Source organism: Epinephelus lanceolatus, chromosome 14 (genome assembly GCF_041903045.1).
Source record: "Epinephelus lanceolatus isolate andai-2023 chromosome 14, ASM4190304v1, whole genome shotgun sequence".
NCBI classification, from domain to species: Eukaryota; Metazoa; Chordata; class Actinopteri; order Perciformes; family Serranidae; genus Epinephelus; species Epinephelus lanceolatus.
In genome coordinates this window covers 29,269,758-29,293,581 of record NC_135747.1, presented here as the reverse complement: position 1 = coordinate 29,293,581, position 23,824 = coordinate 29,269,758, and the positions used below count along the sequence as shown (strand labels likewise).

Sequence of the window (23,824 nt, the reverse complement as noted above, 5' to 3'; positions counted from 1 at the left end):
GTCATTCATTTCTACCTCTTTACCTCTCTCAAGTCATCATGTTTACACAAGCTGTTACTGCCATTTCCCTGTTGTCTAACCCTCTGCTGTTTTTCCTCCTTCTTTCCCCTCTTTCTTTGTCTTTTTCCTGCTGGTTGGAAATCTGCAAGGCTTGCTCATCGGCGCCAGCCTCTGTTAATCCCCTCCCAAAGCACCTTAGCAACGCTAGGAATTTAGAGATGCTAAAAAAAAACCACACGACGACAACGACAACAACTGTTCTTAACACTGGGCTCATATTGGCAAGAGTGGCCACATCTTGAGATGTGTGTGTGTGTGTGTTTTCCATAAGTAGTTCAGAACAATCTGGAAGGGTGTGATAACCAAGGATCTCTCAAGAGTGTGTGTGCGCATGTGTGCGTCTGAATGTGTGTGTGTGTGTGCACAGAGTGGGAGTGTATGTTTTTGTGATATAGTTCCTATAACACCAGCAACCTGGTAATCACTGCATGTAGTCACCTGAGATGCTCATTATCTCGTCCCTGTGCACTGTTCTGTCTGCGTCTGTTCACTGAGTCTGCACCTCAGCACGCACACAACACGCCGCCGGACTTGGGTCTTACAAGTGTTTGTCTTTGTGCGGTTGGTTGCACACACCTGAACGAGTCGACGGTAGGTAGAGGCTGAGCGAGCGAACAAAATATAAATGATCACAGAAAGCAGAGAAACAACTCGTTATTATGGGCCCAACTTTGATGTCAGTCAAACGTCTTGATGAAAAAAAAAAATCAATGAAGCAAGGTTACAACGCTCACAGCAATTACGCTGTTAGTTATTTTTCATTTGTTGGCTTTTGCATTTTCCACACATCAACACAGATCACCCCCCCACCTCTCTTCTTTCTCTACCTAAAATCAATTACTTAGGGGCAATGGTAAAATAATTGAGGGCACATTTGAGCCTTGAAATTAATACACAGTTTAAACTTTTCCGTAACTTCTCACTCTGAGGTATTAATTTACCTCCCAAATTGAATGTGATAAAAAAATGACGGGAAGCATTTTTCGGCAGCAATAAGAGGCAAAGATTTTATTTATAGTCTCTTTTTTCCCCCCAGCAGAAGCTAAGATAACAGTAAAACAGACTGTACAGTGTGTAACAAAGAACCTGTCTCACATGAAGAAAACTGCACTGTTAGTTTCTTGGAAATTCAAAACAGAAATAAACACGACATGTAGCTTCATGCACTGGAAAGACGTTAATTGACACCTATGATTATACGTGAAATAATAAATTATTATTTCCTGTTTGCGTCCATTAATAAAGGAGGTTTGTGCTCAAATGAAAAAATGACAGTTTCACACAGTTTCCAGCTTGTGTCCCCGGTGCCAGATCAGTATATGTTTCTTATTGGGACCGGTCACACAGCACATTAAACACACTCAAGGCTGTAGAAATATTCATTACAGGCATTTTGATGGATTTTACAAATCTGGAAATGCAGCGGGTTCTTGGAAAACATGCCAACTGAGGGACTAAGAGTATTAAGACAGTGAAGCTGGCTCCAGTGAAAGGGAAAGGGGAGCTGGGTATTTTTTTGTTTCTACTGAGATGGGTGAAACACAGAGCTGGGGTTTTTTTTGTGTGTGTGTGTGTTTTAAAGGTCGATCTTTAGGTAAGCACATAAAATAAAAAGAAAATAAAACCTCCTCATGCTCTGAAATCAGACACTGTACTTAGATACAAAACACTGGGCAGTAGGAGAAAGGGGTTTGCGTAATTAAGGGGTTTAGAGAAGGTAGCATCACATGGGAAAGAGTGAATGGAGGAAATTTGGGGGCTCTGACTGTTGCTGACATTTTCCTAAAGGTCTTTTCGCCCACAGCACCTACTATCTTCTAGTGCTCGTCGTAATGATGGCCTGCCAGCGGAGGAGACGAGGTGCTATCTGTTAATCACAGGCCCCACAGTGATCCATGTCCACTGGTGATAGCCATGATGGACAGTTTGCTGGAAGAGAGAGAGACAGACGGAGACAGAGGGAGATGGACAAAGAGAGGATATTGATTTGTGCGGATATCAAATGTCAAAAGTCAATAAATAAAGACACAGAAAGACAGAAACAGAACCCTGTAGCTTTATAATATAAAATACACACTGTGCACAATATGGACATGTATTCATAGATGCACCAACAAGCACATGGTTCAGGCAGGTGGATGCTTAATAGCCAGCAGGTTATCAAATCAAACACAAATGACTCAAATGTATCCCACACCTTAAACAGTCTGATAGCTGACAACAATCTAATGGCTCTGCAAACAAATTGATTAGGGTTATAACCATTAACAACAATTTATCTGCACCTCATGGACATATTGCTGTGACATACACATCGTTCACTTGTTCCAATCTGACCTATCTAAACGACCCGCTGTGTTGATCACTTGACCCCGCAGGGTTCAAAGGTCAGCTGGCTCAAACGGCTATCAGTGCGCAGCAGGCACCATAAAACTGCTGTTTCTTATTTGAACTCTTTGACCCCACATTAACCTCCTTCTCTACGGCACTGAGAGTTATCACCTGCCACAGAGGAGCAGAAATCCTTTACAGCATCTGGTGGGTACGCAACGTGTGCAGGCCGGTGATAGAGAGACACTGCAGGTGTGTTGTACGGCGTGCTCTGTTGAATGAATTGATGAGTTGGTGAGACTTAGTGGGAGTGAGAGGCTGTTAGTCATAAAGTGAGCTAGCTATAATGTGTATAAGAACAACAGTGTACAGCGGTATCTGGCACAGTGGCAAAGCCCCATTTCTATGGAGCATTACGGTACGTTTTAGTTCGGTATGCTTCTTTTCCATTTCCACTGTGAAAAGTTGTGGATGGTACCAATGGAACTGTTCCATACTGTCCCCATTTTCGGTCCCCCCCTCTGTTGGGGTACCTAGCACACAGATCTGGTACTAAAAGGTGGAGCTGTGAACACTGCAGTCTGTTGATTGGTCAGTAGAGGACGGTCACTCTGCTCAGGGCTGAGTTGTGGCTGGTTTTGAGGCTCGTGTAACCACTGTTCATACTGTGGAGAGTTTTATTAGTAAACTGAGTGTGGAGTGTTGTTCCTGTGGGCTCCGGCAACACTAAACCCCTGAGCTTGCCTGAGAAGGACTAAATGCATAAACCTGCTATTTTTAAATATCCCATGGAGAGAGACTCTCACTGCAGCCTGTTTTATCTTGTTCTGAAAATGTTTATTTTGGGGACGATAAATGAGGTGCAGACTTCCATCTGTGTCACTGGTGATGAGGAAATGCAGTGAGTGCTGGATGGAGCAGTGAGTGACAACAACCCCGCCCACATTTAAGAGAACTGTTTGCGGTGGAAACACTAGGGTCTAGGTATCATGTCTGAAGGGTTACTCTTGGCTCCAAAGCTACCATACTAAAAGTGTTTAGTGGAAACGGGGCTTTACATGCTCACAGTAGTCAGGTTTCCACACAAATGAAGCGCAAATTTGCGCAAAATTTCAGGAAATCTGCAAACTAAAATTCAAATGTACGTGCTTTTCATCCACCAAAATCCTAAAATAAGTTGTTAGTTAAGTTGTTCGATCCGCCCAGCTCTACAGAAAATACCTCTGGTGACCTGCTTCATTTGGACCTTTCTTTTGATTACTGTTATTTACTTATTTATTTATTTAGTCTTGTTTTTGTTAGTTAGTTGATTAGTTTGTTTAAATGGTAGTGCCTGATGTTTCTTTGTCTGCACATTTGTTTTTTTCTATTACTATTTGTCTATTTATTGGTCCGCATGGTGTTGTTTTGTCAGTTACAAAAGTGTTCTGTGCAAGTGGCTTTGTAACTGATGATTACTTTTATTTTTTTAATTTGAATAAAAAGAAAATTACAAGAGACGATGTAGAGAGCTTACAGTTGACCATGCAATGATGGTAATGTTACGTCTTTCATTTGCTGAATGTGTTTCTATTGCACTTGGTCGCATTTACCTTTTATCCAACTTTACACCAACTGTTCAACTTTAGAAGCTTGAAAACTATTGTTATATTTCAAATTTTTGGTGTTTCCACTCAGATTTTTTAATGTGCAAATTAAAAAGATGGAGAAAACAAGTGGAAGGAAATGCATGTACTGGCTGCTAACATGTTGATTCTGTGTTCATGTTATATGGGATGTATGGTAGACATGGGATTGATTCCCCTTTAACATTTTGCATCTGTTCACGTCATCTTGATGGTTGTAAGATTACAGAGTTGGCTTAAAATACTGGGTGTTGAAAACAGAACACGATATCTATTAAATGTGGATTTAATTACATTGAATAATGAGTCTTTAACTCAGACATCCATGTTTGTTTAGTTTTCAGGCACTTCCGTATTTTTAAGTGGCAAGTCGAGTATATCAGAGGATTTCCAGGTGTTAATACAACTTGGATGCTGAAGTGAAACTACTGTAGAAATGCAATTTACAAGTCGCAGTTACAATAATATGACCTGAATGCAGCATAATGTTAATCAGATTTACCTCATTACATTTGCTAATTAGCACCAAATACAACAAACACAAATTCAAAATGTGACCTCATGTTAGGGCAAAAAGAAAAGTCAGGGAATCATCAAAGTTATGATAATTCATTCTGAAGTGAACATTAAGTGTGTAACAAATCTCACAATACATCCAAAAGTTATTAAGACATCTCACCAATAAACACAAATTTCAACTTAATAGGATGTGCATGAAAACTCTGTCCTCAAATAATCTTGGTACTCGTTCACAGAACAGGTTGTTGCTTCACGCCCCCCTAATTAGAACTGAATTAGGAAGAATGTCATTCTCTCACAGTGCACCTTATACATCTGCAAAAGACCTTAAACTCGGACACTCTGTCACCTTTATGGCTGTTTAAGTGCCTTATTTCTTTCTTTTTTTTAAAGATATTTTTTGGGCTCTTTTGCCTTTAATAGACAGGACAGGTAAGCGTGAAGGGGGGAGGGAGAGGGAGTGACATGCAGCAAAGGGCAACAGGCTGGACTCGAACCCGGGCCGCTGCGGCAACAGCCTTGTACATGGGGCGCCTGCTCTACCCACTAAATCACCGACACCCCAAAATGCCTTATTTCTGATCTTCTTTTAATTGAGTGTACATGCTTTAACTATTCACCTAAACCTTAACATATTTATCACTGTGTATTGCCACTTTTAGAGCTCATTCATTGTTATTGTTGTTTTGAATGATTTCATTTCTGTTTTAATTGATATGCATGATGGTTCTTTGTTTGCTTATTGATTGTTTTAATGTCTTTGTTCACGCTCGGCATCACTGAAAATAATGGTCTCCCTCGATTGATTTCCCGAGTCTTAAATAAAGGTTTGAATAGTGATGTTAGAGGAGTAGTTAGGGGATTAAAAAATGTGCATTTCCAACCAGGATTGTGCCACAAAACCAGGTATTTTAAGCCCAAACACGATCTTTTCCTTACCGCAACCAAGTGGTTTTAATGCCTAAACACAACCACACGTTAACCATAGAGTTGATGAAGCATAGTTTTAACGTATCTGCCACATAATATCGTACAAATGTAATGTAGTCATGGTTTGCAGAAATAAGGAAGTCAGGGGGTCGGCGAAATTGCTAGGAATTACCCCCTGGGGAAATATATTTTAGTCTGGACTGACCAGCTAACAATGCCATCCATAAATGTCACTCACAAGGCTAAAAACACACTAAAGAGACAGAAATAAAGCATTTCACACTGAATGATGCATGTTTGTACAAGAGTCTGTTCAAGTGGGAGAAATGGAAGAACAAGACTGAGGTGAGAAAGAAAGAAAGAAAGAAAGAAAGTAGTAACAGTCTGCAGGAGGCCATTACTTTAAAAGTTTTCTTCCTTGACTCAGTTATTACGAACCACAAGCTTTAAAGCGAGTTTTATATTTGGTCCCATCTAAAGAAAAAAAAGTGTTGATAGGATCAATGCTCTCAATATAAAATCCTGGTGATTCAGTTCTAACTCAGGGTCTATTGCATATATTAAGTGTGGAACAGGAAGCCACTTCACTTCATTAACATTTTATTCTAAATTTCCACATTTGCTCCCGGGCACCTGTACGAGTCCGACCCGCGCTGTTAGACAAGCCTAAGTTTGTTTGTCTCCATGAAAGAAACTCTTTGTGGAGCCACTTATGTTAAAAGAAAGAAAGAACTAACAGTGAATACAGGGCCAAAGACCCGTTCTTCAAGTACACAAAACAGCAAGATTAAAACTTGTTGTGTGCCCCTTCTTTGTTCTTCTTTTTGCCTTAAATAATAAGGATGCTGTTATCAAAGTGTTTGTTTGACCTGAAAAACCCTGAGAAAATGGAGTTTAAAGAGTAACTTTGATATTTTTCAACATGGACTCAATTTTCTCATGTTGATGAGTGACTAATGGAAACAACAATCTTTGAAAGTGGTTCATAACTAAGAGAGGGCTGCAGCCATTAGCTGCAAAACAAGGTGCAGTGTAACCACTCTGGGCAATTGGCACCGTCAATTAACATCCACTTAAAGTGTTTGCTTTGCCACTGATGGACTCAGATTGTTATGATGAAGCCCCGTTTCCACCAAACACTAGTATGGTACCTTTGGAACCAAAAGTAACCCTTCAGACATGGTACCTAGACCCTAGTGTTTCCACTGCAAACAGTGCTCTTAAATGTGGGCGGGGTTGTTGTCACTCACTGCTCCGTCCAGCGCTCACTGTATTTTCTCCTTTATCAGTTTGCACCTTGTTTATCGTCCACAGAACGAGGCTGCACACTAACATTTTCTGAACAAAATAAAACAGGCTGCAGTGAGAGTCTCTCTCCATGAGATATTTAAAAATAGCAGGTTTGTGCATTTAGTCCTTCTACGGCAAGCTCACGGGATCAGTGTTGCCATAGCCACAGGAACGATGCTCTGCAACGTTTTTTTTTTTTTTTTTTTGCTCAGAGTGAGGATTAGAATATATGCAGCTCACATAACCCGGCTGAAATTTATATATAAACGCTTGAAGATTCACTCATTACTAAAAGTGTCAGATAAAAACAACAATAATGGTCAAAGTTGTAATATGGAATATTTAAGGTGTGTTGATGGATTCACGTCGTCAACTCATGCATTGAGTAACATTACAAGTTAACGTTCCACCTTAAAAGTCGCCGGCAGTCGGCCCAGTGAATTAAGATTTTTCTTTCTCCAACTGCAGCTGCTGCAAGAGGCAGCAAAACAGTGGTTACATGAGCCTCAAAACCAACCACAGCTCAGCCCTGAGCAGAGTGACCGTCCTCTACTGACCGATCAACAGACTGCAGTGTTGACAGCTCCACCTTTTAGTACCAGATCTGTGTGCTAGGTACCCCAACAGAGGGGGGACCAAAAATGGGGACGGTACAGAACAGATCCATTGGTACCATCCACAACTTTTCACAGTGGAAACGAAGAAAAAGCGTACCGAAGTGAACTGTACTGTACTGCTCAGTGGAAACGGGGCCTAAGTGTCTGTGAACTTCTGGAAAGGATCCCTCGAGAGAGAGACCTTTTTGTTAAAGAGTAATAATCTTGGGGCGTTGGTAGCGTAGTGGATAGTGCTGGCGCTCCATGTACAGATCGAGTCCGGCCTGCGACCCTTTGATGCGTGTCAGTCCCCACTCTCTCTCTTTCTGTCACCCCATTTCACACACTGTCCTATCCATTAAAGGCAAAAGCCCACAAAAATAATCTTTAAAAAAACAAAAAGTAGTATTCTTTTTGTTTAACCAGAAATAGCCCTGAAATCGCTATCGGCAGATCCATCAGACTTCTTTTAAATAAATAGTAATTTTGTCATCGTTGAAAACACTTCATTCAGAGTCATTCAGGAACAGTCTAGGGATCCGTTCTATAATCTTGTCAGACACTTTAAATAATAATCTGAGCCTGTCAGTGGCAAAAACAAGCAATGTTAGTGGGTGTACGTTGGCGGTGCATTACAGCCACAAGTGGTAACATTGCAGCTTGTTTCATTGCTGTCAACTTGCTCAATTCTGGGCCAATTTCAAAACTGTTGTTCCCATTAGTCACTGTGACACTAAAACATGGGAAAATAGGGTCCAGGTTGGAAAACACTGAAAAATACCATGCTCCTATAATTCTTGCTTTGATTTTTAATAAAGACTGATTTTATTCAGGATTCATGATTTTAAGTGTTTGAACCAAACAAATTGGTCTACATGTGGGTGTTAAAGGCTCCCTTCTAAAATATCTCTGCATATGACTGGTGCGACTCACTCTTATGCGATCCATTGCATCTTCATACTCTGGTGGGGAATGAGAGGTAGGCTTACTGCAGATATACTGATTACTTGTCCTTGGAGTCTAGTCTGATTGCGTGGCTGCTAGTGTTAGTTGCCCTGTTGAACCTATTTATAGCTGATTTCTCCTGTACAATGTTAACAGAACTGATGGCCAGAGCTACAAAAGTAAAAATCAAAGTTGTAATAAGCTCCAGTTTTCCAAGCACACCTGCTAGGAGCTGTAGGGTTGGGTGTAGTGGAGTCTAAATTGAAGGATACTGTGAATAATCATTATTCTCTTATCCAGTCACATTACTGGTCTCCTACCACTAATACAGTTGTGCTAGTCACAGGGGGCATGGCAAAAAGAGAGGCACACCGCACGGAGAGACTTCTGCTCGAGAGAGAACTATTGTTGTGTGGACGGTGCAGAGAGGCAAGATATGGGAGCGTGGCACAACAAATCTGCAGCCAGAGGCAGATGGTGGCTTCTGCAACTGAGTTTGTGTTTGTGGAGATTATTCTGCTTTTGTTGCCAGTTTTAATTTGCAACACAGTGATCTTAAAATTTGTCTACTGAATCATGGTTGGATGCAGTTGTTGACTGTGTTGTAGGCTTCAAAACAATCAGTAATAATAGAGACAAATAATAGCAACAATATGTTTAAAGGGGAACTCATCTCATTTTCAGGTTCATATTTGTATTTTGGGTTTCTTCTGGAACATGTTTACAGGCCTAATCAAAAATCACTTTATTTTCCTCATACTGTCCGTGCTGGAACATTTGTATACCCCCTCTGTCTGAAGGCCCTGACACACCAAGCCAACAGTCGGCTGTCAGTGAGCATCTGTCGCCCTAGTTGTTAAATGTTGTTAGTAGTTAAATGGAATTAGTCTGATTGGCAGTTCAGCTCAGCACAAGAGAAGAGAAACAGAAGTGAGGAAAGTAAACAAACAGCTAAAGTCAAGAAGGAGTGAGGTCGCGGTAAACTCGTTACATAGGTCAAGATTATTTTTCCTTAGCCAATGTGCTCTTTAGCAGAAACGTTTCCTGATGGTTTGTGTTTTTGTTCACTGGCACTGGTTAATGTGCTAACTGGCTAACTAGCATCAAGACGGGTCTTCCAGTTTCCCTTTTTGAATGATGAATACAGACTACCGCTGTCTGCTGATGTGGAGAGTTATTTCCACCCACGCAAGCACAGAATGTTGGCCGTCAGCATTAGTCTTTGCGGTGTGTTCACGTGCAACTTTTTGGCCAAGACACAGGCGACACAAGCGGCTTTTGTTGCCACTAGTTCTTTGAAGTTTGTTTGATGTATCTGGGTTTTGAGATGCTCCGTTTTAGCACCTGTCATTTTAAGCCCCCATCCCAAAAAAATCAAAGCCCAGTCTGCCCTGATTGGTCAGCATTTCCAGGTCTTCCATATCTCAGTATCTCTGCACCACCACAGCAGCTTGGGACACTAAGAATAGCAGCATTTTCTACTTTGAAGAATCACCAATAAAGAAACAAAATCTTCCCAGCCGGACATGTTGCAGCAGGACTATGATCTGAAATTGGGGAGAAATTGACAACATCAACAACCAAGATTACATGTTTTCCAGATGTTAGCATGTGGGTTCATGTAGCAGTGTAGGCTACATAATGTAAGCACCTACAGTAGCATGCCTGGAGCAGATGACCATATAAAGAAACCATCACAAGCTGACGTCTGCTTGTCACTAAAATAGAAAAATATTGGGAACAGAGTATTCAGAATGGTGTGAAACCGGAGGGATTACTTTTATAAATGTTTACCTCTGTATTTGAAATTTTGGCCATGCTTAATATAACCATCTGACAATGTAGCATTAAATATATGAAAGAAATTAAGGAAAAGCATAATAGGTCCCTTTTAAGCTGTTTATACAGTATGACATCACTCAATTCAGTCATAATTCTGTATCCCATCATATCATAATTTAAATGAAATAAAGAATTAAACAAAATGCCATTTTGTGTGTGGAGGTGAGTGGGATTATTGTGCATGATAGCACCCCTCAGACTGGAGGCTGCAAGTTTATCATACACTGTATATCTGTGCTGCCCAAAGATGGCAACTGAAGGGAGATTTTCATAGCTCAATACAGACTGCTTTATTGACATTCCTGCTATAACCACATTTAAATTTGAAAAGTGATGCTACCTTAAACGCCTCTGCTGGAGTGTTTATTCTATATTCTTGATGTTTTTTAGAATTTTTCTGTACTTGTGGCACATTTCCTCTCAGTATTTAGTCCGCCCTTGTTGGCAAATTCAACTCATTTCGGTTGTCCATGCGTCTCAGTTTAAGACGTAATTTCCACCGAAAACGCCGGCAACTTTACCAAACTCCACTTTATGGGCAGAAATAAAATCACCTTGTCATACCGCTGCCATTAAAAGTAATCCCACTCTTACCTGTAACTGATAATTCTGCTCAATATAACATAGCAACCACCTGTCTCCTTGGTTATAAACCTGTCTATATGTTTGTATTCTACTGATTGCTTAATATGTTGCTTAATATCACTGTCTTGCAATATCCAGAAAGTGAAACCTTCCTCTGCTGCCATGAAGTCTCAGGAGTAGGGGTGGATTGTTCGGCATATGAAACAAACAACTTTGACACTGAAACCCGTACAAAGCGTCTCACTCTGACATGGGATACTGCTGTTCACGACCTCCTCTGACACACTGCCAACATTTGTTTCTTTTACATGGTCTTAACCTTATCTTAGCCAAGAAGTTTTAGTCGACTAAAATTAAAGCTGCATAAATAGATTTATGGCTACTCGGGGGCAGTGGGACAAGCTGAAAACACAACACTGACATATCAGCCCAAGAAGGTCTTGTTGTGATTGCAACATCCTGGAGGGACTAATAAGTTACTGGAAATACTTTGGAGGAAAAGTAAGACCAGAGATTTCTTTGCTTGGACCAATGAAAAAGAGGAACTGGTTACTGAGAGTGGTCAGGGTGGTGGAAAAGAAAATACGGTGACATATCAAAGTGGTATGGCACTTTGGCATTATCCATGGCAGCGAGAGAGGAGTATATAGAGACTGAAATTCCAGCAACACTTGTAGTATATAGAACAACTTTACTGCAAGACCAGCCATTTTGGCTTGTGGCCTTCATCAGGGTCTTACCAGTTAATGGGAAAGGACTACACTTATATGTTATACTAGTATAAGAAGGCTATAATGTTTTAACTTGACATGTCTTGACTGATAAGACCCAATCAGGGGCTAACATTGGTGTCTAAGTCATTGTTTTTGAACGTCTCCATTTCTGTGCTATTTAATCTAAATTAATTGCATGCATCAACATTTGCTGTGAAAGTATTAAAAAAATTTGTTTCAAATGAATTTTGGCAGATGTGTCGTAGTAAAGCTGCTGGGTTTTGGACCCAAGTGTCCCCCTGTCCTCTACCACCGAAAATGGTCTGCAATCCATTGCAATCCATTTTGTGAGGGAGTTAGTTAGTCGGTCACAGGTAGACTTACTCAGTTTGCGTCTGAACACCTGGTCGAGTGTGGCTCGTCAAGGCTGGCTGATAGCGCTAGCATCAGAGGCTGTGCTAGCTCGGACCTCCAGGTTCGCTGCTAAATGCTTTGTGTTGAGGTGACGTTTCGGGCTTGAGGTACTCCGATGGTATGAAAATTCATTACTGCTCCTATCAAAAGTTCCATCTGGTTTTTTAAATGTAAATGATCCATTCATGTGGCCAAAGGTCATCACAGGTTGCAATTAATCAGCATTAATTTTTGGAATTCATTATTATTTCTGTGATTAATTAATCCAAATTAACACTTATTTTGATAAATTTATTTCATAAAAGTGTGGATGTAGCTTTGGTCTGTCTGCTGTCAGGCGCTGGACAGTTAGTGCACAAGTAAAAGGTTTATCAGAACTTATGTGCTGAAAACAATTTCCTTCTGTGGCTAGAAATCTCGTGGATGAGATATTGTGGGAACAAAAGCCAAAATAATGAGGTTAAACAAGTAAATAGGCTCAACAGAGCCAAGGGAAGCTGCAGAGTTCAGTGATAATATTCGGTGGGTTTGTCACCATGAGTGACCTCAATTCACATTACACTTAAGTTATTTAATACTATAAATTTGTTGATTAGTGCAGCTTTAATCATTCGTAAGCACAGAGGTGGCGGATCAAAAGCAACTTTTATAACTCAAGGGGCTGTATTAGAAAGTGATTTGGATCTGAAGCTCGACTAAATGAATAAAAATGTTGACCTTCTTTAGTTGCCAGGCGCAAACATTAAAGAGAAGGCCAATTAAATGAGGTGAAAGTTATAGATACATTCGGTTCTCAGATATAGGTTGAATATAAAAGTGTCCTTATTAAATATTGATAAAAGTGTTAATTTAGGCAGCAATACTTTTCCTGCAAAATCCACGTGCTTTATTTAAGCAAATTGTTTGACCCTGTTGAGTTATTTCAAAGCAGGAATTTCAGCCATATTGGTGGTTGAGCTGTACCGAGGACATTGAGGTCACCCCCCTAATTCCCCTAATATTTGGGGGAATTTAGAGGCTGTAATGACAAAAGGAGTTTACACTCTGTAATTAGACACATACTGTCAAGGCCGTAGGTTTTGTTTCAACATTGGAGGGGCGGTGTATTAAACGGGGGATTGGGTGTCCTCTGCCAGAACATTTTTAGTTTCCTGCATTCTGGTGAATTTTAAGGCACCAATTTATGGTATAAATGTCTTTAATTTTGTCAATATAAGAGCCCTCATCAACTTTGTAGTTTCTGGGGGGAGGGACAAATGAACCTGTTCTTAGCCAGGGGTCTTCAATGTTTTTCAGACCCCTTTAGCTGACAGAGAGGCAGAGCAGAGACTCCCTTCTACATATAATGTATAACACTGAATTGCACATTAAACTAGGTCTATGATAACATAGGGCATCCCAAAGTGCCATGTATTACCTTACCCTTTTATGGTGCATACAATACTAAGCTATTAAAATAATAATTATTGTCAGATTGATGAACTCATACATCATGGTGGATGGTATTTTTTGAGTCTCTCGTTAGAAAAGTTACAAAACAATCCATTGCGGCTCACAAGCATGTCCGTACACTGAAATAATGCTACAGCTAACTGGCCAGTATGTTTCAACAGAATGTAACTGTTAGCTTATTAGTTAGCCTAGCTGTTATCACAGTGATTTAGCATTAGCTTGCTAGCTAATTGCACAATGATTCATGGGTAACAGTTTTCCTATTATCAGTGTTGTGTACTTAACTTAAATGATTCTGTTTGGGTTTTTTGGGCCAATTTATCTTTGCAAATATGTTGGATTTATGTTAATGTGCATTTTCATACATATTCTTATTTCACAAAGAAAATAAATTAAATTAAAACTTAAATGAAATGACCAAATTCTGAGGACCCCCTTGGTGTCACAGACCACTAAGCGGGACGTGTCCCCTGTGTCCCCCTGAATTCTACACCTGTGCATACAGAACATGTTGGGGTTTTTGGGATTCTAATACTTTACAGACTAAATATCTCCAAAATGACAATATATTTTTAAAAAGATTTACAGTTTATCACCAAAACTAAATGCCTCAAAAGTGTATGAAATATTTAGACCATCATAAAGTTTACAGAAAATAAAAATGAACACTTAAAATTAAATATGATATTCTCTGTTTTTCAAAAAAAGATATTAAGCAGCTACTCATGGATGGGGGTGTTCTGGGGGACCTGACCTCAGTTAAATCCTGGCTGCAGCCCTGATTGAGAGTGTCCTCCTTTCAGTCAGTGATGGACAGTGAGGCCACTCAGTATGCTGCACCCCCATCCACCCCCAAACTTCCATCTTCTTCAAACTTATTCTTGCTTTTCTCCTCCTTCCTCTAAAAAAACTGCCCGCTTCCTGTGGAGAGGCTGGTTTTGTGTGGCCCCAGCACTGTCCCGTTTTTATCACTTCTCTGACGGGTTACCCCGGTCCCCCTCGCACCTGCGCCGCTCCCAGGTCCCTACAGGAATGCGCTGGGGCTTGTAATCGCCTTTGTGGGGGCCATTGAGTTGTACGGCTGACTGAAACTTCCCAACCTCACAGCGCGCTGGCCGCTGAATGGGGCTCAGCGTGGGGCGGCTCTCCAAACCGCGGCCGCTGCCAAATTCCTACAGTGGCGCTCCACAATCACTCCCACACAGGCCCCGATATACCGCCAGGCAGGAGGGACGGGGACGAGGACGAGGAGGGGGGAGGGTGTGTGTTGGGCAGAGAGATGGAAAAGTCTACATTTAACTCCAAACAAAACGGCCACTTTTTCTGCCTTATATCTCTGGATAAACATGGTACCAACATTTCTTGGGGTTTTATTTCGATTATAGTTGTTAAAGTGAAATTCAGGGCAACAATAAACCTTATTTTTATTTTTTCATTTCAATATCTCACCTCTTGTCAAAAAGTTCCAGTGCAGATGTTATTCCAACAACGGAGAAATCTGAAAAATAAAAAAATACAAAAATAAAAAAGGGCGTTTGAATGCTGCACAAAAGTTTTGAAAATAAAGCAATTTCTCATAACTTTCAGGACATTTGTGCTGCTGCTGTTTCGGTGCATTAGGTCTGTGTGCCGGCATATAGCGTGGTAGCTGTGGGTAGATAGAGCAGCACTGCAGGATTAAGAGGCAGCAAGATTGTTAAACATGTCAACGTGTAATTGCACGATAAGGCCCTTCCGAGGAATTCATTGGCCCAGTTGCTTTCTCTATTCCGCGCTAATCTCGCCCGGCACATTCGCTCTGTGCAATCTGTCTCCATAATCTTCTGTGACAGAGCGGGCGACGAGAGCAGCCTGCTTGGTAATTTTTTTAGGAAAGGGGGGGAGACGTGGAGAAAATATGCAGAGGCGTGATAAAGTGACGCTAATTATCCCCATTTAGGACAGGGAGTGCAAGGGATCGGGGCTTTACGAGCAACCGAGTGTGCGCTGGAGCTGATGGCCTCCTAGCACGGAATATATCGGTGGCTACAAGATAAGAGTATCGCACGGTGGAGAGATTTATTGGCCGGTCAGCTAAACACACGCGCGCACACGCGCGCGCGCCCACACACACACACACACACACACACACACACACACACACACACACACACACTGCTGCCACAGCCTTTATACATTGCACCCTACACTTACCCCTCTTCCACCTCAAGGTGTAATTTATTCGGGTTAAATTTGCCAGAACGCTCCTCTTTTAGCCTGGCGATGCGCCGTGACGTGCTCCGCCTCTCCGGGCTTTCACTGTTAATCCGCATCTCTTCACATCAACAGATAAGATAGAAACAGATGCAAAACACACGAGGAGGAGGCCATCCCCATGCCATACGCTGCGTGCGCGCTGTGACGCGGAGAGATGTCTCCATAGATGTTTCTTTTGGGGGGTTTTGGAATTTTTTTTTAAACTAATTTCCAGACATTGTTTCTGTGGTTTCTTTTCAGTAGATTAATGCGCAGCCAGACGTTACACGCTCCACTATGAGGCCTAACAGGTTTAATTGACATACCATGCAAGTCTTCATCAGTGTGAAATAGGCCCTTTAACTATGTATTTGAGATTAATTGATTTTTTAAAATGCCTAAGTAGGCATAAATTTCCCTCATTTGCATGTGTATGGCTATTAGCCCGTATCTCCATATGAGGCCTACAGGCGATAAAAAAATGTCAAAAGCAGCTGCGGCCTGTCAAAAAATGACGTCATGTTCAGACTAATTTTAAATTATTTTAAGAGGATTAATATTCTGAATGACATGGTTATCTTGTTCTGTCTGGTGCGCACTTAAGGTTTTTTTTGTGTGTGTGTACAAAGGTACCAAAACTGAAATCAAACATCTGCAGCTGTGAAATTCTGATGAGTCATCAGTCACCTCTGTCACCAGTGTGGTGGGTCAGTGGGAAGTTCAAGTCCAGTCTGTGCAACAGTTAGGCTGCATGGTTTGAGGGTTTGGGTGGTGCACGGTGATGAGTGTGCGCATGTGGAAGAGAAATCTTGAATTATTTCATGCTCTGATTTGAGTTTTATATCTGGACGTTGTGGCATTAAAATGTGTTTCTTAATTATCAAAGTTTCTTGTAGTGGTGAAATCAAACATGGATATATTGCTCCAATCCTCGTTTGTGCCTCCTCTTAACTTTCCTGTGTCACTCTCACCGCCTCACAGCTAAACTAAAAGATGATGCAATAATAATAAACCTCGAATAAAATAACAGTTATTAAAGATATTTCGTAAAATAATAAAATATCATCTTTAAACACTTTTCATTTGATTTGCAAGATAACCAAACTACAACTAAAGAGATTTAGATTTTGTGATTTTGAGGACTACGTATTTTTCTCTGAGGTCTCCTATATTGTTGATCACCACGCTATTAATGATTTAATTATCATATTTTGGTTAATGTATTTTTCTTTAATGTATAAACAATTAAATGGCAAAATTCGGATTAAGGGGATTATTAAAAAATATGACAATATAAACCACTTCAGATGGAAGATCACTGAAAATCGAGTCTTTAATGTTTCTAATAAAATCTTTTCATCACTGCAGTATTCATTTTATTATATATTACTGTATGTATTTACCTTTTCCACCTGATTATTAAGATTAATATTAATTATTGAATAATAATTTACTTTATTTTAATTATTTACTGCACACAATTATATTCAGATACGCTTTTACAAAGGCCTGATAAAGACTAATTTTTAGAAAATTCAATATCATAATAAATTAGTTTTATGGCCTCCTCAGAGACTGATACATTTTTGTTGCAGAGCATTTTATTATTTAAAATATGATGTGATACCATCAATAAATAAAAGGCTGATACACCTTTGCAATACGTTATAAAAAAATAAATCTATTACTGATTAATAAAATCTATAAGATGAAAACCTGATTTGAAAAAATGCTGCTGAAAATTGTAACAAATGAAGTCACAGCACATAAAGCAATTATGAATGTTGTTCAAAGCATAATTTAACTAAAACCTCTTATTTCCGTTAATATCACTAACAGGTGGTTTGTCATACGAGGCCTTCACATGCTTTACATATTCTGATTTCTTTGGAAAATGTAATTTAATGTGTAAATTATTTTGATATGAAATGAGAACCATCAAGTTGGCCTTCCTTAAATATTCATAGATTGAGCACACCACTGAAATTAAAAAAAGAAGCATTTTTATAATTTCTAAATAAATTTCTCATCACCCTCATTAAAGTTTAGCCCATGAAACATCATCATCCCACCAAAATGGTTTCCTCGGAGGCCTGCAGACTGTAGCTTTTACGCACAATTACGCACAAACAATTAGGGCTATTTGAAAGCTCGTGGGATCCGTGGTGTCTAAATTTAAACAGGTGGCTATTTTTCCTCGAGAGGAGACTTGATGATATTCTAAAACGTGGAAACACTGTGAGAACACTGTGGAAAATAATCAATCTAAGACCCGTTGTCTTAAGAATCAAAGCAACATCTGGTGAAATTTATTCAATTCTTCGTCATTGCAATGTCAGGGCTTTTCACTGGCAGAAAAGCACTTAAATTACAACAGCAGTTGCCCGTCATCCTTTGAAATATTAAAATTATTCACAATTTACAATAATTAGAGTGTTACAATAAAAAGAGATGATCTCCAAGAATTAAGACACAGGCTTCTGCAAATGAACACAAATGTATAAGAATGTGATTTTCCCATATCTTTTAAAGCACTTTCTTAAGATTATGACACGTTATCTCATTTTCAATAACTTACAAGAACCCCCCAAATTATGAGACAATTGAACCAAATACCCCCAAATGTGAACCTGGCGTAACCCTCAACTAAGACTGTGAAGTAATGGACAAAAAGATGATAGCACAATAACCAATATTTCAGCATCATATTCGTTATATAATTCCACTGGTGGCTATTCAAAAAAAGCCGTGATGAATTTGCTATTTACCCTTCATTTACAATATCATAAACATTCTGTACAAAATGCAGGTAGTTCTCGGGACCGGGGTTATTTAGAAAAGAGGTAAATATTTGGTTATGTGTTCGTTTGCAGTTTTCAATTATTCTGTGAGTTCTAAATGTGTGTTAGAGGGACCGTCCCGTTCACTCCAGCCGTGGCGCTCTGGTAATGCTGCGGCAAGGCATGGAGTCTACTTTGCATTGACGGGTCCCCCGGCTCTCCGGTCGGTAAATACATGCTTATCATCTCTCTCAAGTCTCCGGGGCAAGGACCCCGTGAGTGTGTGCTGCTGACGGGAGGGCTTACACTCGGCTCCGACTTCACCAGCGACCCTAATGTCCCCATGGCAGCTGAGGAGGAGACGCCGGAGCCCTGGTGCTGTGTGTAGGTGATCCCGCCGTAGCCGGATGGAGAAGCGTTCATGTAGCTCTGAGAGTTCGAGATGGGGCTGTACTGCAGGGCTGTCATGTCGTAGCGGTGCATGGGCTGCGGGTTGTGTGAGTGATGGTGGTGTGAGTGGTGGTGGTGGTGCGCTCCGCTCCCCGGGTGCTGGCTGTAGGCTAGCTGAGCCTCCTGCATCATCGCCGCGGCCGCCGCGGCTGCAGCCACCTGCCCAGAGTACGCACCGTTCGCCCAGCCGTTCATGTGCGCGTAGCCGGAGCTGGCGGAGCCTCCGTGACCCCCGGGGCTCTCTAACCTCTGTCCGACCCCGGATGAACTCATTCCGACCCCTAAACCAACTCCACCGCCCCCACTGGGCCCAGAAAGCAGTCCACCGGCAAGGGAATATTTGTCCTTTTTCAGCAGCGTCTTGGTCTTCCGTCTTGGCCGGTACTTGTAATCCGGATGCTCCTTCATGTGCATGGCTCGCAACCGTTTCGCCTCATCGATGAAAGGGCGCTTCTCAGCCTCGGACATCACCTTCCACTCGGCGCCCAGCCGTTTGCTGATCTCAGAGTTGTGCATTTTGGGGTTCTCCTGTGCCATCTTTCTCCGCTGCCCACGAGACCACACCATGAAAGCGTTCATCGGTCTCTTCACGCGCTCCTGATTCGCTTTGGACGCGCTGTTCGGCCCCGTTTGCCCCGTGGTCGTGTTCGTTTGGGGACCCGGGGAATGGAGGTCAGTTTCCATCATCATGCTATACATTCACCTGGTTTTAAACTTCGCCACCAACAGAGAAAAAGTCTACTTCAAGAGAGGCGCGCACAAGATCGGGTGCGCAAAGGATGACTGGGTTACAAAATTAATATGCTAAACCCCCAAATGATTCAAATGTGAGATGAAAATTAATCCGAAAAGGGATATAAAATGTTCTCCAACCAGTATTTCACACTGTCTTCGCCTGGGTTGGTTCACATCCACTGTGATAGAATGCGCATTTGAGCCACTTTCCCTGTCGGAGTTGAGAAGTTGGTTAAAGCGGCGGCCATATGATGCGCACTGACAGCGGTTAAATGAGCCACAAGCGGCCAATGAGGCTCTAGCAGCGGAATGATTTGCATGGCGTTTGGTCAGGTGACTAGAGGACCATAGAGGAAGAACACACCGGAGGAGGAGGAGGAGTAGGAGGAGGCAGAAAGGAGGGTCAATCCCACAAATAGCACAAGGCATTTGAAATTTCCAAACACGCTCTCAGAGACTTCAGCTAAACAAAAATAACTAAGATTTGTTAGCAGTGATGTGGAGGGGTGTAGTCTGAGATTACCATGAGTCAAACATATTTTTTTAAAGAATGGGTATGGTTGCAGATTTTTTGAAATCACTTTATTACAATACAACTTCAATATCAAGCAGCTTTTAAACTCACAGCTTTCAATAAAGGTGTGCGTAAAAATATGTTTTACCCTACACTTTCTCGCTATATTTGTGCCTAAAATCAGAACATTTTCTCTCATCTTCAACATGTTATTCTCAAATTCACCGCGCGCCCCACAAGCCTGGGCCCAACTGTATTTTTATGGACTGGAATTACAGTCTGCAATTCAATATCAGGCGACTTGATGCTCAACCAGCGCCTCAAAATCCATTTTTCAGACCACCTCTCTTTCTCTTCCTCCAGGTATGTAATTAAGGTATGTAGTAATAGTAGGTGTCAGAGGGAGAAATTACGCGCACTCAATGCAGAGGATGATGTGAAAGAGATTTGGTAAAAAACTGTTGGTCTAAGAGGAGAAGCCCCTGAGGATGGATAGCCATATAATGACGTGAAATTGCCGGGGCAAAGCGTCGTTATCGCCGTCTGCTGGCGATGGTGAATGAGTCCTGCCTGCGCCTGTGTGAGATGAAAAGAAAGGCCACACGTAATGTTCCGCTGCTGTCATATATTCAGCGGACTTTGGATACATTTTGAAGTTATTTAACATCCCGTTGCAACCCGTGAGAGGGAACCCGTCTATGTGTCTTCGAGTCCGCGCATATATAATCCAGATTTCACAGCTGACCTCCCATGAAAAGCCCAATCAACCCCTAATTGAAAGGGAAAACGAAATACCACTTCCCGCGGCGAGACTAACGATTTAATCATTCTATCGTTTCTTTGCTGTTTTTATTTTAATTGGAGCTTAGCTTGACGTGGCTCTCTGTTTAGGGGCCTGAGAGAGCGGGATCACTCGGACAGATCCATGCGTCTCTGGTAATAGGGTTAACGGGGTATCACAATGGTCAATAAACGGTTGCAGTGGTCCGGGCCATGTGGCTTAAGGCCCGAGGAAGATGACAATATAATGATGACACCCGGAGAGATGCAGGGCGGTGGGTGCCAGGGATGCACCCGGATAAAATTAACAAAAAATAAAGACAAACCACACAGCCTGAGTTCTTATATTAAAGAAATGCAAAATAACAGCCCCATTATTAACAATAAAAGCCTACGTGTTAGATGAAATTCACAAAAATATGTATGTATTTAATATTTTATTGACCAATATAAATTGGATTTTTTGCATGTTACTTCAGAATTTAACAAAATACATTGTCAGACACTTCGTCTAAAAAAATCTTATTAAAGGTCTAAATTAATACAAAAAAAAATATGCATCCATAATTGTTCCAATCCAGCCATCAGATGATTTTAAAAGACCTGTTGTCACGGTGTAGATTTAAAGATCGATGCAGGATATTTATTAAATTATTGTTAATATTTGTTCTCGTCACTGTGGAGTGGATTTAGGATTGTAGAGGATTAGCCTCTACAGTGACACAGGGACCCCGGTGGCCCCTATTTACTCTCTCTGTCATCCCCCATCAGTCACTCCTCTTTTAACAAACCTCCTCGCTCCTTTGTGCGCGGCCTCTGCAACAGGATGCGCGCACTGCGACTGATAGTGCACGACTGGGGGGGCAAGGGTCAAAGCAGTTATCCAGCGCGCACCCCCACAACTACATAAATGGATAAATAAAAAGGGGGAAGGATTGCGAATAAATACAAGTCACAAATTACGCACTTGTGCCGTTTTAATCTCAGCAAACTCTTAATTCGCAAAGTCACCTTTCCGCGCAAAAACAGCCCCAAAACCCGAGACGGATTGTATCTGGGTTATCCCCTGTAATCTGTGATCTTTTCACCTAAACCACAACAATGCCCACGTGTATGTGAGTGTGTGCACAAGCCAGCGCGCGTGGAATAGGGGAAAAGAGTTGTGATCACCTGCTGGTGACCTGGACCCAAACCGGGGATACGCGTGGGTAAAGCAACTGTTTTGGAGCCTCAATCTTACACACCCTAAAATCCAAAAGATGTGACGATCAGCCCCCCACCATTTTCACCCCCCCCGCTTCCTGAAAAGTGAACACCGACAGACTCATGTAACCTTAATACTGACAGTCACCGAGTCGCGTAAAACAAAACACAATTCCATATTTTACAGCATGCAACAGATCTTTGTCGCTAATCCAGCCAGACACATGATCACCACTCACTCCGGAGCCGATAATGCCACCTCTGAAAATCAAACTGAATCGGTTAGAGAGCAACTGGTAGCACTATGAGCTGCACAACAGTGCGCTCTGTGCAACCAAGCCCTGGTGCGTCTCACTTGTCCCAAAATAAAACAACAGCCTGCAGCGAGATACACGCATTATCTGCGTTGAATTGAGCACAGCAGAGCGCAGACGTTCCGAAATAAAGGTTGCCAATAAAGACTCAGAATCACTGATTTCAAGTTCGCTTTACCTCTCTGCTTTTTCTGCATTAATTCCACTACACAAAAAAAGATTTTACGCACAGCATTTAAGGTTAACTCACAGCATCTACAGGTTAAATACTCATATGAAATGTCTTTTCCCGCGTACGGAATTGTCATATGCAAACTTACGCATGTTTCCCTCGTTCCCTCTGCTCCAGACCAAGTGGGCAGATTTCTCCCTCCATACTCCTAAAGCCGTCCTAAACCCTCCAAAGCCTCATGTAAGACCGCTACTCCCACTACAATCTGGCCGCTCGAGTGCCAAGGCCATCCATGCCCGGTGCCCAAACCCACCACTCAACACACACTGAGGGGCAGAGACAAGAAGAAATGACATTTATTATACACTCTAAAAAAGACAATTCCAAGTTATTGTTTCTCTCTGCGAAAGGGGCTTGCTTCTAACATAATGAAGCGTCTTTTGTGTGGCACAGAACAATACAAAACAAGTATTCTAATAAATAGCCACTTTTTTTTTTTTTTTGGCTCTCCAGGATGAATGGGCTGTAGCGGCGGGGTTCTGAAAGGCAGCTGTGCCGCATTCGGGGAGGAGGGGCGAGGAGTTGGGGAGGAGCCCCGCACCCCCTTTGCCTCCTCCTGGATACTGACTCCCATTACTGATCCAGGAACAGAAAAGGATGCAAGGAGGGAGGTGGGGGGAGAGAGGTATTGACTTTGGAGGCTGTTTTTACTCGGGACATGCACTGTGTCCAACAATGTGATCCTCAGATCCTCAAATATTGCTTCATACTGTGAAGTCCACGGCATCCAATTAGATTTAGTTTATATGAACCTGCACAGCTTGCAAGCATGTGGCTCTGACAGCTTCACACACACACACACACACACACACACACACACACACACACACACACACACACAGCCGAGCTCATTAAAGGTTTCTTATTTACACACAGGTTCCCCGATTTGTAGACACAGCTCTGTCAGCATCTGTTTCAGACACACACACACACACACACACACTGTTCAATCTACTCCTCTCCACTGGAAACACAGTGATGATTACCTCACAGATTAATTTCTTCGCAGTCTAACCCTCACATGTACTGTTTGTTTTGCAAACACAGGAGCTGACTGAGCCAGCGGCTCCTTTACTGTTAATGAATCTGCTGCTGCTGCTGTTGATCACACCCTCCCTGCCTGTTGCAGCCCTCCTGGCTTCAGGGCTGCCAGAGCTGACAGACTCCCTGACTTGTGGCTGATGTAGCTGGCAGGTGTCGTTACTGCCTCGCACACCCATTTGCTCACTGGATAGAGCCAAGGTGAAAATTTGTGGGTCCTATAAAAGTGATTTCCAGG

At 41.8% G+C, this 23,824-nt stretch overlaps 1 protein-coding gene across 2 annotated transcripts; it reads right to left on the bottom strand.

Moving 5' to 3' along the window:
• Positions 1-1,045: 1,045 nt before the first annotated feature.
• Positions 1,046-22,805, bottom strand: sox1a (SRY-box transcription factor 1a). Of its 2 annotated transcripts, none has more exons than XR_013493283.1 (3): positions 22,634-22,805; positions 14,752-14,800; positions 1,046-1,989 (listed from the first exon to the last, which is right to left on the bottom strand). XR_013493283.1 is itself a non-coding variant. In XM_033618236.2 (3 exons), the coding sequence occupies exons 1-2, from the start codon at positions 19,464-19,466 to the stop codon at positions 14,780-14,782; spliced, it is 864 nt and encodes a 287-aa protein (XP_033474127.1). In that variant the 5' UTR covers positions 19,467-20,041; the 3' UTR covers positions 1,046-1,989; positions 14,752-14,779. The 2 variants fall into 2 exon arrangements, 1 of the variants encoding a protein (XP_033474127.1); XM_033618236.2 differs by lacking the exon at positions 22,634-22,805 and adding an exon at positions 18,624-20,041.
• Between the last annotated feature and the right edge of the window lie 1,019 nt (positions 22,806-23,824).

Bases quoted from the DNA above. Each gene is read 5' to 3' on its own strand.
- sox1a (XM_033618236.2), bottom strand. From the start codon at position 19,466: ATGTATAGCATGATGATGGAAACTGACCTCCATTCCCCGGGTCCCCAA. The intron at 14,801-18,623 runs GTAAGCCCTCCC...TTTATTTTTCAG, and splicing joins TGGTGAAGTCGGAGCCGAGT to ATTTCTCCGTTGTTGGAATA.